The 16,737-nt window shown below is 54.2% G+C and overlaps 1 protein-coding gene across 1 annotated transcript; it reads left to right on the top strand.

The window, feature by feature from the left end:
- The first annotated feature begins 652 nt into the window (after positions 1-652).
- DBH (dopamine beta-hydroxylase) lies at positions 653-16,721 on the top strand. Its single transcript, XM_052815579.1, is given in 13 exon segments — positions 653-727; positions 730-1,086; positions 3,419-3,565; positions 4,953-5,210; positions 6,659-6,835; positions 7,277-7,379; positions 8,909-9,075; positions 9,813-9,956; positions 10,071-10,109; positions 11,104-11,163; positions 11,813-11,940; positions 12,562-12,721; positions 15,187-16,721. Coding segments are annotated over 13 exon segments (1,950 nt in total). The 3' UTR covers positions 15,322-16,721.
- Positions 16,722-16,737: the final 16 nt, after the last annotated feature.

Genomic DNA, 16,737 nt, shown 5'->3' with positions numbered 1-16,737 from the left:
GGGAACATGCAGCCGGACGGGTCCCCGTGGTGCAGCCCAGACCTTGGCACAGCCTGAGCAGCACGCCGCAACAGGATTTGGGGGGAGCTGAGGGGTCCCCAGGGTGTGCTTGGGCCAGCTGACCTGCAAGCCATGAACCTGTGTGGTTACTCAGAAGAGCAAAAAGAAAACAGGGATGCACACAGTGATACCCTGACCTGCACCCAGCAGAGCGTGGGCAGGGAGCAGGACCGGGACTCTGTGTCTGGCAGCTGAGCCTGGGCTTTGATCCCCCCAGTCTGGCCACCTTTTGGGTGGTAAGTGGTCCCAGGCTGGGGAACATGGGGATCTGTGGCTGGGATCGCTCCTGGGGCTATCCCGGAGCTTTTGCCCCACAGAGGGCAGGCAGGGCTGGCTGCAGAGCTGGGCGAGAGGCACCGCAAGCAGGGCAGAGCGCGTCCGCACAGGGCTCGGCAAGAGCAGCTTGCAAGTAAACAGCCCTTTCCAGCCACTAAGGAGGATTTAAGAGCGAATAACATCAGCCCAGTCGAATTCAATTGCTATTGATAATGTCCATGTGCAATTAGAGCCAATTAAGGGGAGGCAGGGAATGACAAGTGTTTGGCCAGGAGGTGGGGGGGTCAATACAACAAACCAATTTCCCAACAACCAAATGCAATTAAAGAGTATCACTTACCCGGCTTGCCCAGGAGGGCCAGCGCATAAATGGGCAAAGCCAGGCGCGCGGGTGCTGTCCTGCCCGGCATGCAGACTTCCAGGAGCAAGCCCTGCTCCTGCCCCAGCTTCAAGCTGCGGGAAGTGGCATCCATGTATTTCACCATGATCGCGGTGTTCCTGGTCATCTTGGTGGTGGCCCTGCAGGGCTCAGTGCCCCGCGGGAGTGATTTTCCCTACAAGGTACCCCTCGATCCCCAGGGGCTGCTCGAGCTCTCCTGGAATGTCAGCTATCCCGAGCAAGCCGTGCATTTCCAGCTCCTCGTCAGGGACCTGCAGTTCGGGCTCCTCTTTGGGATGTCGGACAGGGGCGAGTTTGAGAACGCGGACCTGGCCGTGCTCTGGAGCGACGGGCGCAATTCCTATTTTGGGGTGAGTCGCTTGTGTGTTTGCATGGCTGCTTTTGGGGTTGCGTCCCCGTGGGTGAAGCTGGCTCGTGGTTTGAAAGAGTGGGGACGGTCCAGGGCACGGTGCACGCTGGACCGCTCCCGCTGCTCAGGTGGAAGGGGTCCAAAAGGGCTTGGAGGCTTCTATCCCAGAGGGACCCACAGATCAGGTCTACGCTATGCGTTTGGCATTGAATCTTAAACCCAAAGAGAAAAGAATAAATAAGTACAGCAGCACATGGGCAAGGCTGAGTGGAACCAGAACCTGGATGTCTCTGCTGTGCTTAGCTGCAAAGAGCTCCAACAGGTGGTTGTACAGACCAGCTCACGCTCACACGCATGCACACACACACGCAGGATGCATCAACACCTTGGTTCACTTGTGTGCTGCTGTCAGACACATTAAAAATTAACCGCAACTCCCGTTAACGACTTTGAGACAGCGCAAAAGTTATCAGCCAGAAAAGCTGCTCCTGCCAGCACCAATAACCCAGCTGCGAGTCGCGTTCGACGCTATCGCAGAGATCAACAGGACAGAGGAAAACACAACCTGACGGCTGCCTGCCAGCGGCGCGGCGTTATCAGAAATTAAACATGCAAATGTATTTGGGCGGTATGTAAACAGCTGGTGGTAGCAGATGGGGGGGAACTCATTTCTAATTTTGCGGTTTGATATTGCTACTGCAAATCGCTGTCCTTTCTGACACAGTCCGTTTGTCCAGGTTCTCGTTCGGTTTGTCTTTCCACCGGGGCTGCAGTTGCAGTAACTACCCCTGTGCTCTCCAGCAGCTACCTATCCCCAGCCCACGGCGTTAGGCTTATTGCAATTGCGCTTGGCTGCAGAAAGCAATTCACATTTTTCCCCGTGTGAGGCTTTCCAGTAAGTTAAATCTTACCTCTCTGCTTACTTCAAATTAACCATAAAATACATTCTTTCACAATCAGCCGCAATGTGATCTGCAGTGTAATGAAAGGATGAAAAGAAGAGCTTATTATCTGTACTGTTTTCCTGCTAATTACCAGCCATTCAGGATGCGTGGTGGCCCGAATGCTACAGTATTTCACAGCATCATGTTAAAAAAACATAAAGGATCATTTCTAATCTGCCTTCATGTGCTCACCGTAAGACAAACAGCGCAGAATTAAACACCGGGCAGCATTTGGGCTTTCTCTTTCAGTTGGTGCTGAACAGCATCTTGCAAGGAGATTTCTATAAATCTCTGCAGTCCTGGTTTTCTCTCTCCCAGCAGCCTTTCTTCTGGATAAGTATGTCAGCTGTTAAAAAGATCCAAATTTGCTTAACCCCCCATGTACTATGAGATTAATTTGCACACCATATTCCTATGAAAACAAATGTCATGCTAGCTTCATGTGGCTGATTCTACTCTCCCGCTCTAAGGACAATATGTTCTTGAAATATCACTCTATACTTCTGGCTGAAATGATGCCAAGATGCTTTATGCTTTTTCTTCTGTTTTTTTCCCCCAAGATAAGAGAACTGATGCCACTTGTAGTGTGTACAGCAAGGTACTTCTCAGGTGCCTTTTCTCAGTAAATAAAAGATATCAACGGGAGATGCAAAAGATCAAGACAACAACACTGTTCAGGTCCAAATTACTGCAGGATTTTATACTCCAAACCTTCAAATCCCTAAGCACAGGAGTAACCTACTGCTTTGCTTCTCAGAGTGTCATTGTCACCATTGTCAACAATGAGTAGATTTTGGGAGGCTTTGCTGGGCTGCTGAAACAATCTGGCCACAACAAATTAAGGATTTTGAAGAGGGGTAGTGATTTCTAGGGCTGACACTACAGCTCAGCAAGGGGCTGATCTTAAATTGAGAGCAGCTGGTTTGTGGCAAGGGGCTTGGAGAGCACATCACCCCCCCGCCCCGAGAAGGTGCCCCCAGCCAAATACACCCAAAACACAGCACAGACCGACGCAACACCTTCATGCATCCCTGCAGGCTTTCCTCTCCCTGCATCCTTTCCCCCAGTCGCATCTCAACTTGTAAAGGTCTTTCTGCAGCCTATTAATTCTGGATCATGTATTTCACAGATCTGCCTGTGCCGAGCACCAAAGGTCTCATGGCAGGGGCCGTGCCGGCACGGCTCTGCCCGTGGGCTGCTGGAGGGGGGCATGGGGCAACCAAAACACGGGCTCCCTCCACCTTTGGGATGCAGAGGGTGAACGAACCGGAGGGTGAACAGAAGGATCTCACGACCCGTGGTACCGCCGGAGGTCACCACCATGGGCTCCTCGGGCTGAGCGGGGCCAGTGGAACCTCCCAGTTTAGCTGGGCGCTCTTCCTCCCGCAGGATGCCTGGAGCGATGCCAAGGGGCAGCTCCACATGGACTCGCAGCAGGACTACCAGCTCCTCGGGGCTCGGAGGGCTCCTGAGGGTCTCTACCTCCTCTTCAGAAGAGCCTTCAGCACCTGTGACCCCAAGGACTATCTTATAGAGGTACGGCATCGCCCTTGCCCTGCTATAGCACCAGCAAGCCCCGGCTCAGCCCTGGGGCAGAGCTCCAAACCCCAACCTGCATGGTTATATCTGACCAGTGTTTTGTTTCGGGGACAGCATCAGGCGTTTGTGCTGTCTAAGGCAGAAAGGAAGTGTGCTGCAGATGTCAGTCCTGGGACATGAGTAATGTTTGGCACGATCTATTTACAACCCCTTATAAACCTCTATAAAGTGTAGATTTTAGCTCGTTTGCATCATCCACTCCTGTTAAGCATGTGTTAGGTCTATATAAATACCCTCCTGCATCACTCCGGTTTGCAGTCTGGAGCCAACTGTTTGGAGTGTTACAAAGAGGTGTTGGTTTTGTTCAACAGGAGGCAAAGAGGAGGGTTGCAGCAGGAGCCAGAGCAAAGGGACAGCAAATAGAGCCGCTGCGGCGTGCTTGTGTGTGGTTCGGTGAAGTCTCTCTGGGTCTGCGTTCACCGCTCCCCCGTGAGATGGGATTTGAGGGAAACCTTCCCAGTGGGGACGTCAAAGAGCTTCAGGGCATTGGCCATGGACCCTGGGTGCGGGCAGGAATTGGTGCAAGGCTCATTTCAGATAAAAGCCTTTGGTGGGCAGGATATTTTAAAGCCAACGTGGGCATCAAGCATCCTTGAGTTTTTGTTGCTGGTTTTCAAAAGCCTGTCTTGTGGTGAGAAACGTCTACTGTCTGCCAAAACACAGAGAGCCCTGGAGGAAAAAATTCTATGTGTGAACTGGGAAAAGACTTGCAGGTCTTTATTCTCTGATCCTTTAAGAAAAAAATATTCTCTTTTTCCTTTCTTCCTTATCTCCTGTCCAGAGCTCACTGGGTTCAGCAGCAACTTCCCTGCTTGCAGTAGACTTTCGGCAGAGCTTCTTGTGGTACCCCCCACCAACAGAAGCTGGGATAAAGGGAGGATTTCAGGCAGAAGTTTTGTTTCTGGTGTTCTACCCCAGGCTGCTGCCTGTGGCCATTGCTGGGGCCGGGTTGCAGGGTGGGATGAGCCCTGAACTGATGTGGTTGTCTCAGCCTGGAGCTCAGAAGGGATGAGGGACTCTGAAAGAGCACAGAGGAGATGCTCCCCTTAAGGAACTAAAGCCATCTAGGGAAAACTTTTCAGACTCTCCCAACTGGTAGGGAACCCTCTGTGATCACGTCAGCCAAAGAAATGCCCTGAAATCTACAGTCTTCCTGGGACAGCACAGCAAAGTCAGCTACTGGTGAAGTCAGGGTGGCTTCCCATCTGGGCATGGGTCGAAAGGCCCATTCCTGGATTCATGCCACCAATACTGGTGCTAATAGTCCATGCAGTTCACGTTCCTGCATGAAAAAACTACCTGATACACTTTGCTCTTGCTTCAGGATGGCACTGTGCACCTTATCTACGGGATCCTGGAGAAACCGGTCCATTCCCTCCAAGCCATCAACATCTCTGCCATCCACAGGGGACTGCAGAGGGTGCAGCTGCTAAAGCCCAACATCACCGTCCCTGAACTGCCCAGCGACATGAAGACCATGGAGATAACGGCCCCTGATGTTGTCATTCCCAGCCAGGAGACAACCTACTGGTGTTACATGGCAGAGCTTGCAGAAGGCTTCCCCAAACATCACATTATCATGGTAAGAGGCAGGAGAAGAGGGTTGCTTTCCCTGGTGCAGAGCAGCAATCGTGTTCCCATTTAGCCATTCTGGAAAGTCCACCTCTTCCCTGCCCTTTCACAGAGAGGCTTTCAGACCCATACGTCTTCCCCAACGTGGTACCAAAACATCTCCCAGAGCCATCCCACCAACCAGTAGCATCCTCCTGCCTCCCAGAGAACCCAAAATCAGAAGTTTCTCAGCAGAAGGCGGCAGGTTGGCGACTTTCCACCCAGCACATCGAGCAGATACCAGGGCAGGCTCAGAGCAGCCCCCTTGCAGAGCTGACCCCCTGCAGAAGGCAGAGCTGTAGCCATCAAGGACAGATCCGTGGCAGGATTATGGCACACAGTGAGCCATGAGGAATATATAAACATGGGAAACAAAGGAACAGGGCTGGTGAAAGCAGGGCAGAGCGAGCCAGGATATGAACTGGCTTCTAAAAGATTAAGCATACTCCAAAAAAAAAAAAAAAAAAAAAGGGTTACAGACAAAAATCTAACGTGTGTGCATTGCCCAGACATGTTGCATATGCTTGGGCCACCTCCCTCAAAGGAGAGGCTGAAACCTGCAGACAGCCCAGTGCCAGGGAAAGGCAGGCGTAACGCCAGTCTGACTGCCCATCACGAGCTGCTGGGAGAGCATCGCCCTGGCAGGCGCGGAGGTGGCTCGGCAGATGACCTGGCACACCCAGAGTCAAAACCACACAACGGGGAGAGGGAAAACCTGACAGGCGAGCCGAAGCCAGTGCTTAGTGATTTATAGGGGAGAGAGACGACATTGCAAAGGAAAACTCAGAAGGAGGATTTTCTCTCCAACAGATGGTGTGAAATGAATCATCTGTGTGTAAGTAAAAAGTGCGTAACTCCTGATACCTTCCCGCTGCTGCAGATCATTTCTACAGCTGGCGCTTTTAGCCAGAGCTGTTCCTCAGGCTTGTTTGAAGTCATTCTTTCTACCCCAAATCCCCCTCCCTGTGCCCTGAGCAGCTGTTGGCTAGAAATGAAACCCAAGAGCTGCAGGCAGAGCTACCGCAACATGGCCAGGACCCCCTTTAGGAAAAAGCAATGCCCCCAGGGTCACCTCAGTCCTGCAAAACTGGGAAAGGACTCAGTCATCACAAAGCAGACCAAGATCTTCTGCTGATCAGGCACATCTGTCGCTGGAGAAGGGATGAGATGTTTCTCTATGGGTTCTCGTGGACTCTGGGTTGGTCCCAAAGCCAACCAAGAGCTCTTGGCCCTTGGTGTTTCACGCCCAAAGCAACCTTCTCTCCCCATCACATGGCAGAAACTGTCTCCCATTCAGTAACAGGTAGCAGACATACCTGCCTTGGGTTTCTTGTGGACCCTGCACAGACAGCAGCCCCCAGGGATGGGCTCTCAGCAAATGGTCTTAATGTGTCCTCCTTCTTGGATGCTGCTTTGCAGTATGAGCCAGTGATCACAGCAGGCAACGAGGCGCTGGTCCACCACATGGAAGTCTTCCAGTGCGCTGCCGAGTTCGACAGCTTCCCCCATTACAACGGGCCCTGCGACTCCAAGATGAAGCCAGACCGGCTCAACTACTGCAGGCACGTGCTTGCAGCATGGGCCATGGGAGCGCAGGTGGGTGCGAGATGGGACCCGCCGCCCTGGGTGAAAACTTTGCTCCTGGGTGCTTTCCTGCTGCCTCCCAACCCTTCCCAATCCCATCTTGGGATTGCCCCATGCGGGCTGCCCCAACCCCGTTCTTTGCTGGGATTTGGGTTCAGCCCTGTCTGACCTCCCCATCCTTCCCCTGGGTGTGTCTGAGTTTCCACCTCACCCCAGCCCACCTCCTTGGTGCCATAAATTGGTGTGATGCTCCCACTCAGTGATTATGCCATTGCATGTGCATGCTGGCATGTGAGAAGCCTTTGGAAGCAAGACCAGCTCACCAAGCACAACCAAGAGCACAAGTCACATCCCTCAGCCCACAGCGAGGGTCAGGATTATGCCCAGACATTTCAGCCTTGTCCCCAGGAAAGCCACCCTACCACTCCCCTAACGCCCTCCCTCTGTTTCCAGGCTTTCTACTACCCCGAAGAAGCAGGTCTTGCCTTTGGTGGCCCGGGATCCTCCAGATATTTGCGCCTCGAGATTCATTACCACAATCCCCTGGTGTTCAAAGGTGAGTGGGCGCACGGCGATGCCCAGTGCCTCCCCAGTGAGGCAGTGGCAGGAGAGCTGAGTAAATGCCAGGGACTGCCACCCTGCTGGGGAGGGCTCCACGTTTCATAAAGAAGTAGTCTTGGCCAAAATCACAGCCCTGTTCGCAAATTTCTGGAGACCTGATGGTCCAGATCTGTCCTAGCGGGAGGAATACATTAAATCCCCACCATGCTGTGGCCTTGCTGGTCTCAGCAAAGTCATCCTCACCGCAGGCTGGACCCCAGCCTCATGCATGCCCAGCCGCAGGGAGGGATGCTCGGGGAAGGAAGCCTGGCTGAGCCTGCAGCCCTGCAGGCAGAAAACTGCAACACATCATTCCTGCAGGGCCACGATCCAAGGCAACACTGGTATTTAGCTGGGCTGTCACAGGGTGTCCCTCCAATTTCTGTGCAAAGTGGTGGTGGTGGGTCTGAGCTCAGACCGAAGAGCAAGAGCGGTGCCGAAGTCACCAGAGACACAGCACCAGCCTGGCTGGGGATGGGGGGAATTTAGATGTTGTTTTATTGGTACTCCTGCTTCGATAACATTGTCAGGAGACACATTTAAAAAAAAGGATTCCAAACAACCCGGTTTCTTCATTAACATAAAAACAAGTAGCTTCTTGACTAACCAAGTATATTTTTAGAAGACCAGAGCATATGTACTGTAGATCAATCATAGCACATTCGGCAACTCGAGAAGAAACACGTCTATAAATATGGAGCTCATGTCTTTCATAATTTATCTGGTTTTGCACGTTAACCAATAGTGTCTCCCCCATTCTTCTTATCCCTGGGTGGGCTCCAGCCCAGAGACAGGGAGTTCAAAGCCAGCCTGAACCCCTCCTGACCTACTGAACCTGCCCTTTCCTTTTGCTCGCAAAGCTGGGTGGCAAACGGGAGCCAGAGCTCGGCTTTGCATCTCAGCAGAGCTGGCTGCTGCCTCTGCCTGCCCCACGGTCAGCATCTGCCAGGGCACATCATAGGCACAGGGTCTTCTCCAGCTCCTGAGGGGAGGTTAAATGGAGCAATCTCAAATGCAAGAGAGACCAGAAACCTTCCAAATGCAAGGAGTACTTGCTCCATAGGCATGTCTCCTCCTGCCAGGCCCCCAATAACAGCATAGCCTTAGCTTTTTGGGTGTATCAGTTAAAGAAGATGCAATGACCCATATTTCTGAGGGAGCTCTCCAAAGCACCCCATGATCTGTCCTTCTGCTTTGGGCTCTCCAAAGACACTCCTTACTTTGCTCTCTTGGGAGAAATTCAACCTCAAGGTCAGTGACCTCTCTAGGGGACCGGGCACACGTCTGGGGCCACTCCATAAAGCCTTGCATGAAAATATCTAGGATTTAAAACCAATAAGAACCACACACATGAAGAAGGCTGCAAGCGAGAGGCTGACGCATCTCTCCCCACTGCAGCACAGCATCATTTTTCACGCCTGACCTTGTCCCGGCAGCCGTCACTTCTCCCACGGTGACTTGCAGCCTTGTCCTCTCACCCGCCAGGTCGCCGCGATTCCTCGGGGATCCGTCTCTACTACACAGCCACCCTGCGACGCTACGATGCTGGCATCATGGAGTTGGGCTTGGTCTACACGCCAGTGATGGCCATTCCCCCGGGTGAGGATGCCTTCCTCCTCACGGGCTATTGCACCGACAAATGTACCCAGCTGGTGAGTGCCTGTTCTCTCCACCTGGCTTCACCTTGGAGAAGAGAGGTTGCAAACGGCTTTTCCCAGGTCCCAGGCAGCAGTGATATGGCACCAAGCTCCGGGTTCCCAATTCCCAGTTTTAAACTCCCCAAGCCCCTTACCATGAGGTTGCGCTGGAAAGAAAAATCTGCCGTGTACAACAAACAGTGAGCAGCTGGTTGGGATGTGCTGAATCCCCCTCAAAACAGCTCTCCTGGGGAGCCATCTGCTCCGGCTCCCCAGGATACCATTCCCATGAAACTTACTGCCGAGCTGGCTGTGCCCCGGCGGTGCTTTCCCTCACGGAGATAGGAAGATTGGCCTCTGCTGCCAAGGAGCTCGCCAAGAACTCTCTCAAAGATGGTTTCAAAATGCCCACCTTGCTCTCAGGGAAGTTTTAGTGGATGTTTTTGTAGGGCCTACCCAAAAGGAATCATTTGTGCCACCACTAACGAACGTAGGGAAGCAAGCAGCATCCGGCTCAGCTGCTCCTGCTGACTTAGGGCACAGCAGCGTGTACAACGGATTTGGCAGCGGATCGAGCATCTGTCCCTCTGCAGGGAGCTCACTTCTACGCTGCTCCAGGGGTACAGCAATCCCCTAAACCCCTGTGCGGGAACCAGCGCAGGGACGGCCGGTCTCAAGCACAGAGCAAGGGGATGCACGGGAGGGAAGAGGGATGGGGTCAGGCACAGGGGCTTGAGCCGTCCTTCTCCCAGGCTTTGCCTGCTGCCGGCATCCGCATCTTCGCCTCCCAGCTCCACACTCACCTGGCAGGAAGAAAAGTGGTGACGGTGCTGTCCCGGGATGGGAGAGAGCGGCAGGTCGTGAACGCCGATGGTCACTACAGCCCTCATTTTCAGGTAGAGGGGTCTGCAGGGGCAGCGGGGGGGTCCTGGCTGGATGTCACCCATGGGGCTGCCCTGGGCACAGAGCCACCGCATTGCTCTGATGCGTCCCTTTTCCTTCCCTCCCAGGAGATCCGCATGCTGAAGGAGGTGGTTGCAGTTTTTCCAGTGAGTGGCTCCAAAAACCGTGGCGGCTTCCAAACGGCACAAGACCTTCCCCTCACCCCACAGCCCTGAGACCCCCTGCCTCCTCTACATCACCTCATGCCCTCCACCGCCGGCAGCCCCTGCCCACGCACAGGCACCCGCGGCCATCTGGGACCCCCCGGGGGGCTGCAGGAGGACACCCTCCCTGTGGTCCCCAGGTCATATCTGCCACTGCAGTGTGGATGCCTTGGGGACACCGGGGCCCGTCTCATATGGTACCAAACCGGTGTGTGGGCAACCGAACCGTGTCGGCAGCTCAATTAAGCACCTAATTTAGCTGGGCTTCCTCTAGCAGAGGGAGGCTCCTCGGGGGGGTGAGGGTGAACCATGCATGCACCGAAGGTGCCCCCTCCCTCCTTGCTTGGTAGAAGGAGAGGAAGAGATTCGGCAGTGAATGTTGGGGGACCAGGTGGTAAAACAGAGGCTGAGCGTGCCCCGGGGCTGTACGGGTGAGGAAGGACCTGGCTGCAAAGTGGAGGGCACCCACAGGAGCTGTCGTGCCCCAAGACGCTGCTCAAAAGACTCAGCACCCATTGAACGGTACCCAGGGCTGTGCTCCGGGGTGTCCCCATGGGCCCCAGCACCGACGGTGGCAGGGAGGCAGTTGTGTCATCAAGTTGGGTAGAGGTTTGGCAATTCAAAATGTTGCCTAAGTGCATTTTTTTTAGGTGCTTCAGCCCTGCAGAAATTCTTAGAAAGTGAGGAAAGCAAGAAACACCATCCCTGGGATATGGCCCTAGGGAACCTTCCCCAGGGGATGCAAGTTTAGCAAGCGCTCCTGCAGCACCGCGGCCGGTGCTGGCGGGGAAACAGGCTGCCCACAGGCTGGCACCACTACAGGGAGCAGAGATCTGCTATATTACAAACTCCCCGATCCCCAAATTTGCTGATCGGAGAGGGGAAAGCTCCGCACTCTCACACCTCCACGTGTCTGTGTTCGAACCCCCCCCCCCAGGGTGATGAACTCATCACGACCTGCACGTACAACACGGAGGACCGGAGCCGAGCCACGGTGGTGAGTGCGGGGGCGAGTTCACCTGCGTGCGTGGGGCTGGCGTGGGTTTGCACCCCAGGGTTGGGGGGCACCCGCAAAGCGAGCACCTGCATGAACCTGGGCTGAATCACAGCCAGAAACCAGAGGGAGGGTGGTAAAGAAGCGAGCCCGCAAGGCTCTGCTGCCTGCAGCAGGGATGTTAAGGTGCTAATTGAGAAGTAGCATGTGTCACTCTAATTCCCATCACAAACTGTTCCACCGGGGATTAATTGTAATTAAAGAGAAGTGGCGTTTTTTGACAGTGCATGTTATTTTCTTACATAGGCAGCAAAAAAAGAGCCTGTCAGAGGTACCATCAACAGGGACAAAGCTAAATATAGCAGAGGGATTATAGGAAATCTGCATTTTAATGTAAACCACACGATCTAGCCTGAAAGTCAGTCTTTGCATAAAGGGTGGATGGGCAGATGAGCAGAGTGCTGCCCATCCCATGCACCTGAAGGGGTGCATATATATATATATGTGTGTGTGTGTGTGTGTGTATGCACGTGTGCACATACAGGTGTGAGCTTTGTGCCTTTGCAGCCCCTCTGCCCTCCCCGCTGCCCGTGCAAGCCCCGGCAGGGCAGAGCTGGACCCAGCTGCCAGCAGGTTTGTGTCTGTGCCGCAGGGCGGGTTTGGCATCCTGGAGGAGATGTGCGTGAACTACGTGCACTACTACCCCCAGACGCAGCTGGAGCTGTGCAAAAGCGCTGTGGATCCAGGCTACCTGCATCGATACTTCAACCTCGTGAACAGGTACAGAGCCCCTGCATGGTGGTGCTAAGGGGAGAGGGACCATCGCAGAGCCCTTTGCCAGTAACATTGGGAAAAAAGTTTAAAAAGTGGGGTTTGAGGCGCTGGCTATGCAGTAGGTGTGCGGGGGCACTCGGGCAGTGCGGGTTTTGGGAGCCGTGGCTGCGTGCTGGAGCTCAGTCCTGCCCTCCCCTGCCCCCAGAGCTGGCAGCCAAACCCAGGGCTTTAAGGATGGCTGTATAGCAAGAACCACCGGGAAGGGAGAGCATTCCCGAGGACGGACTTCCCGGCAAGAGTCAGTGCATGGCCAAGTGCTTATGTGCAAAATACTTCTTATAACCCAAGGCAGACGCCAAGCATCCCTGCCAGAGAAGCAGGCTGCAGCTCGTTCACCCACGATGAGAGGGGCGAGATGCTGACCTTGCACGGGCGTCCTATTCACGGGCAGTCCGGCTGGGCCCAAATCTTCCCTCGCAGGTACGGGCTGTGCTAGGCTCTCCCTGCTCCCAGCGCCGACTTCAGAGCCATTCCAGGCCGAGCTTTAGGCAGGGAGGAATTAGACACATCCAGCGCTGAAAGGGGACAGCACCGCTGCGTTTCAGTCTAGCATTTCTCCTGCCCCAGGTTTAACGACGAGGAGGTCTGCACGTGCCCACAGGTCTCTGTCCCACAGCAGTTTTTCTCCGTCCCCTGGAACACATTCAACAGAGATGTGCTAAAATCCCTCTACGGCTTTGCTCCAATCTCGATGCACTGCAACAAATCCTCAGCCGTCCGGTTCCCGGTACGTATAGCTTCACAACCAAAGCTTCAAAGCAAAACTCCCAGCCGTAGGTAAAAAGCAGCTCGGCAGAGCTGTGCCACAGGGTGATCCCAATGACATGGGTCAGGTCTCTGGTGCTCAGGACACGGCTGTACCCGGCGGGCTCGGAGCTGCCCGGGGAACCCCGGCGTCAGCGGGACACTGAGCCTAGCCCAGACCTGGCGTTTAAGATGATATGGCACAAGCCCACCCTGGATGTGCTCGGCCAGATTCAATTAGGAGATGCATTTGCATAAAACGATTTTGAGGCTGCTTTCACTGAGTGTTAAAGCAGGGCTAGCTCCAGAACCGAGGAGAAATGTGAGGTGGTTTTTAGGATTTTGGCAAATTACATCAGGTCCCAGCAGAGCGAGCTCATTACGCACAGCATCTGTGCGCTCTCCAAAAGCAACGATCCAGTAAAATGTGAAGGATAAAGGGCCAAATCTTTAAAGAAAAACCAGGCCCAGCCACGACGGTCATGATGATGGTGATGAAGATTTAAAACCACTGATGGTCCCTATCACCATCAGTTCCCGACACCATTTATCAGTGTAATAAACTTACACAATACGTTATCCACTGCAGCACTAGAGAACGCCGAGCTGATTGCAGTGAAGACCATCAGCTTTCTCTCCTGGTAAATCCCCTTTAGCAAAGTCTGGAGGGGCAGAAACCTTTCCAGTTCTCTGGGACTGGAGACCCAGCACCTCTCGGCCCTGCAGAGCCCCGCTGCAGGGACAGAAGTGGCGCAGAAGTTTTGTGCAGCAGCAGAATTGTAAATTAAGCCTCTTAATTACGGCCCAGGCAACTCTCTTGGTTTCAGAGAGGTCTGGGGAGCAGCCGAAGAAGAGACTTGAGTGGAGCAGATCTGCCGCTGGCACAAAGTGGGTCACAAGCATCGCAGCAAGGGCGAAGGAGCTTTTCAGAGCAAGCCCGATTTTAAGACATCTCATTTATTCCACACCGTTTCTGCCAAAAGCACCAGCTTCTAATTAAGCTCGTGTTTTTGCAGTTCAGCGATCCCAAAGCTGACGAGATTTCTGGAAGGACTCAGTGCTGTTAATTATTGAGCAAAATCTCAAGGTACCGCCTGTGAGCGGCTGCGGGGACGTCGCTGTCCCCGAGTCCCCTGCACCTGCAGGGACTTGCAGTAAACTCTCTATAATCTCTACATTCAGATTTCCACTCAAAAGCACTGAAAACAACTATCGAGACACTCCAAATGCCTTTGATCTATCCCAAGAGCAGGGTGCTGGCAAGGTGCTAGCACAGGGTTTGGGACGTGTTGGCAGGGCAGAACGCCACAGCAGATGGGCTCAGGGCTGGGGCTGAGCTCTGGAGCAGGCGCACCCCAAACACATTAACTGCTCTCTTAAGCCATAAGGTTACAGGAAAATAGTTGTTTCTCCAGTTGGTACTTCCCTGTGATGTTGTCCCCTCTCCCATTGCTCCCCGTGTGCTTTTGGAGGGTCTCTCCATCCCCCTCCACCTTTCCCAACGGGTTTTCCTGGTGCCGGTGCAGGCTCTGGCCCATTTCGCGTGACATACTACAAGGAATTTCATCTGAAAACAGAAATTCAACTTTCATCTTCTTGCTGATGACTCACGGCTCTACCGCTCCTCTCCAGACCTCCCTCCTCCTGCTCACGCTGCGGCTCAGCCTCTCGCCGACATTTCAGCATGAGCGCGCGGCCGGCAGCCAAACCGTAGCATCACCGAACCGGAGCTCAGCCCAGTCTGAGCCCCCCGTCGCCCTCGCAGCCCCTGCCTGTGTCTCAACCGGCCACTAACCCAAACTAACACTTCACATTTGAGCTAGATCCTGCCCGGCAGGCTCAGCCCTCGGCACTGTCTGAACCTGGCAGGTTGCTCCTTGCAGGGAGCATCCCCAAGACAAGGTGCCCCCATGCATGCACGGAGCTGGGGGTTTTATCCTGGCCGTGGTCACCTTGAGCCCTGATGGCTGTGACAGCCTTTCCCCGTGGCATCTCACCCAGGCTGCTGCATCCCTCCTGTTTTCACAGCAGCTGCACATGAACATCCATGCTGGCACACTGCAAATGTCACCTCCAACCAACCTTTCTGCCAATACCTGGTAGAGAGCATTTTTCAGGGCTGGGCTGAGAGCACGGTGGGTTGGTGGGACTCCCTGGTTTGAGTTGTCTCCATCTGATTTGGTGGGTAACACTTTTTGGGGTGGAAACTCCCTAACTGTGGTGGGTTTGTGCAACGTGGTGCACCGCAGACATCTGCGCCGCTAAAGGGATGCGTAGGTGCTTCTGCAATACAAATAATTAGTAATGTCTCATAAGAAAACATCCTGGTTTAGGCTAAAAACACTTCAAATATTAAAGATCATTCCATTTTTACAAATAGGGAGAAACACAGAGTCTCCAAGCACCTGAAACCCCGAGTTGATCTCATGGTGCCGATCTCTCTTGCAGGGCGAGTGGGAGAAGCAGCTGCTTCCCACCATCACCGAGAGGCTGCGGGAGCCCGTCCCTCGCTGCCCACCCGCCCCGGGGCCTCGGCCTGCAGCCCCCGTCCCCCTAAACCTGGGTGAGCTCAGGAGGGACTGACCCGATGCTCGCTCCCTCCACCATGATGGGAAGCACCTCCAGGCAGGAGCGTCCGCAGGGAACGTCGTCCCGTCGCTCTCCCGGCATCCCTGCCCACACAGCGATGCCAGCCGGTGCCCTGGCCCCAGCCTCCGGAGGGGGTTAGGGCTTACGAACTAGAGTTCAGAAAGTACTCTGGAGATGGAAAGCGCTATATTTAGTGTGTTATTAGCAATCCTGCCTCTGAGTAATACTGCTTTCCGCCCCCAGAATAATAATGTGAAGGTTTGCTATTGTGCCGAACCCAGCGAAGCCCCGGGGAGCGGGGGGAGAAGCGTGTTTTCCCGCAGGGAAACTGAGGCACAAAGCAAAGACCTGTGTGGGAGCAGCATACAAGACTTCCCAGTGCCCCACGGTTCCGTCTAGCTCAGGGCAGCTCCGCGGGTGCTCTCCCATGCCGGCACCCACAGCAGGGACAGAGGGAGGTAGGGAGGGATGCCGTGACGCCCACCCAGCACTTGTCTCCCCGCTGCAGGGACTGCGGCTCCCCACTGCTCTCCTCCTCCCACTCCCCCGTGCTGGGGATTATTCGCCTTGACGCTACCAGATGCCAATGGCCAGGAACAAATGATACCTCTGTGATGGGGTTTAGAAAGGGGGAGGGACACAGGGGAAAAGACAAACCTTTTGGCAGGAAAAATGACTCCATTAAATACCTAAATGTGAAAAAAAAAAAAAAAAATTGCTTTTTGCTGTTGAGCTCCAAAGGGAAAACACTTGGGAGGAGTGGAGGAAAGGCCGGCGGTGCTGCAGGAGAGCCTGTCCATCCCAGCCGGGCGCCTGATCCTGCTGCTCTGGGGTGGGTGGGATCCAGGGCAGGGTGGCAGCCGAAACCTGCCCTCCCGGCCACCTTGGGTTTAAGGGAAAACCTCACATCAGAGCACCGTGGATCAGAAAGGCCTTTTTGAAGCAAAACAGTATCTTCGCAGGCACGCAGCGGATCCCTGGCTCGGTGGGGAGGCAGCGTGCTCGGTCCCTCATTTATTCCCAGGAGAAACAGACAGGACTGCAGCCACCCCCTCCCTCTGCCTGGGCAGAATCAGGGAGTGCAATCACCTCCTATTCAGAGAAAAAAGTCATCCTAATCTTGTTTTTTAATGTTTCCAGTAAAACCAAAGCATTTGAGAGTTCAAACTCTTGCCCGTGGTGCTTTTTGCACGAGCCTAAGGAATTGAAATTGGCTCTGAAGAGGGTATAAACCAAGCAAACCTAGTCAAGGGAAATAAAGCGAAAAGCATGCAGCGTGATTATTTCTTCAGGCGGGTGAAAACTTCAGCAGAGATCAGGCCCTTGCTGCGCCACTGAAGATGGAGCCCAGCAAGGGGACCAGAGCAAGGGACGATTTCGGGGACAGGCTGGGAGCAGCTGCCCCTTCCC

This window comes from Harpia harpyja, chromosome 19 (assembly GCF_026419915.1).
Source record: "Harpia harpyja isolate bHarHar1 chromosome 19, bHarHar1 primary haplotype, whole genome shotgun sequence".
NCBI lineage: Eukaryota > Metazoa > Chordata > Aves > Accipitriformes > Accipitridae > Harpia > Harpia harpyja.
Note: the sequence above shows the minus strand (reverse complement) of the source record. Positions and strands in the feature narration are given on the sequence as shown.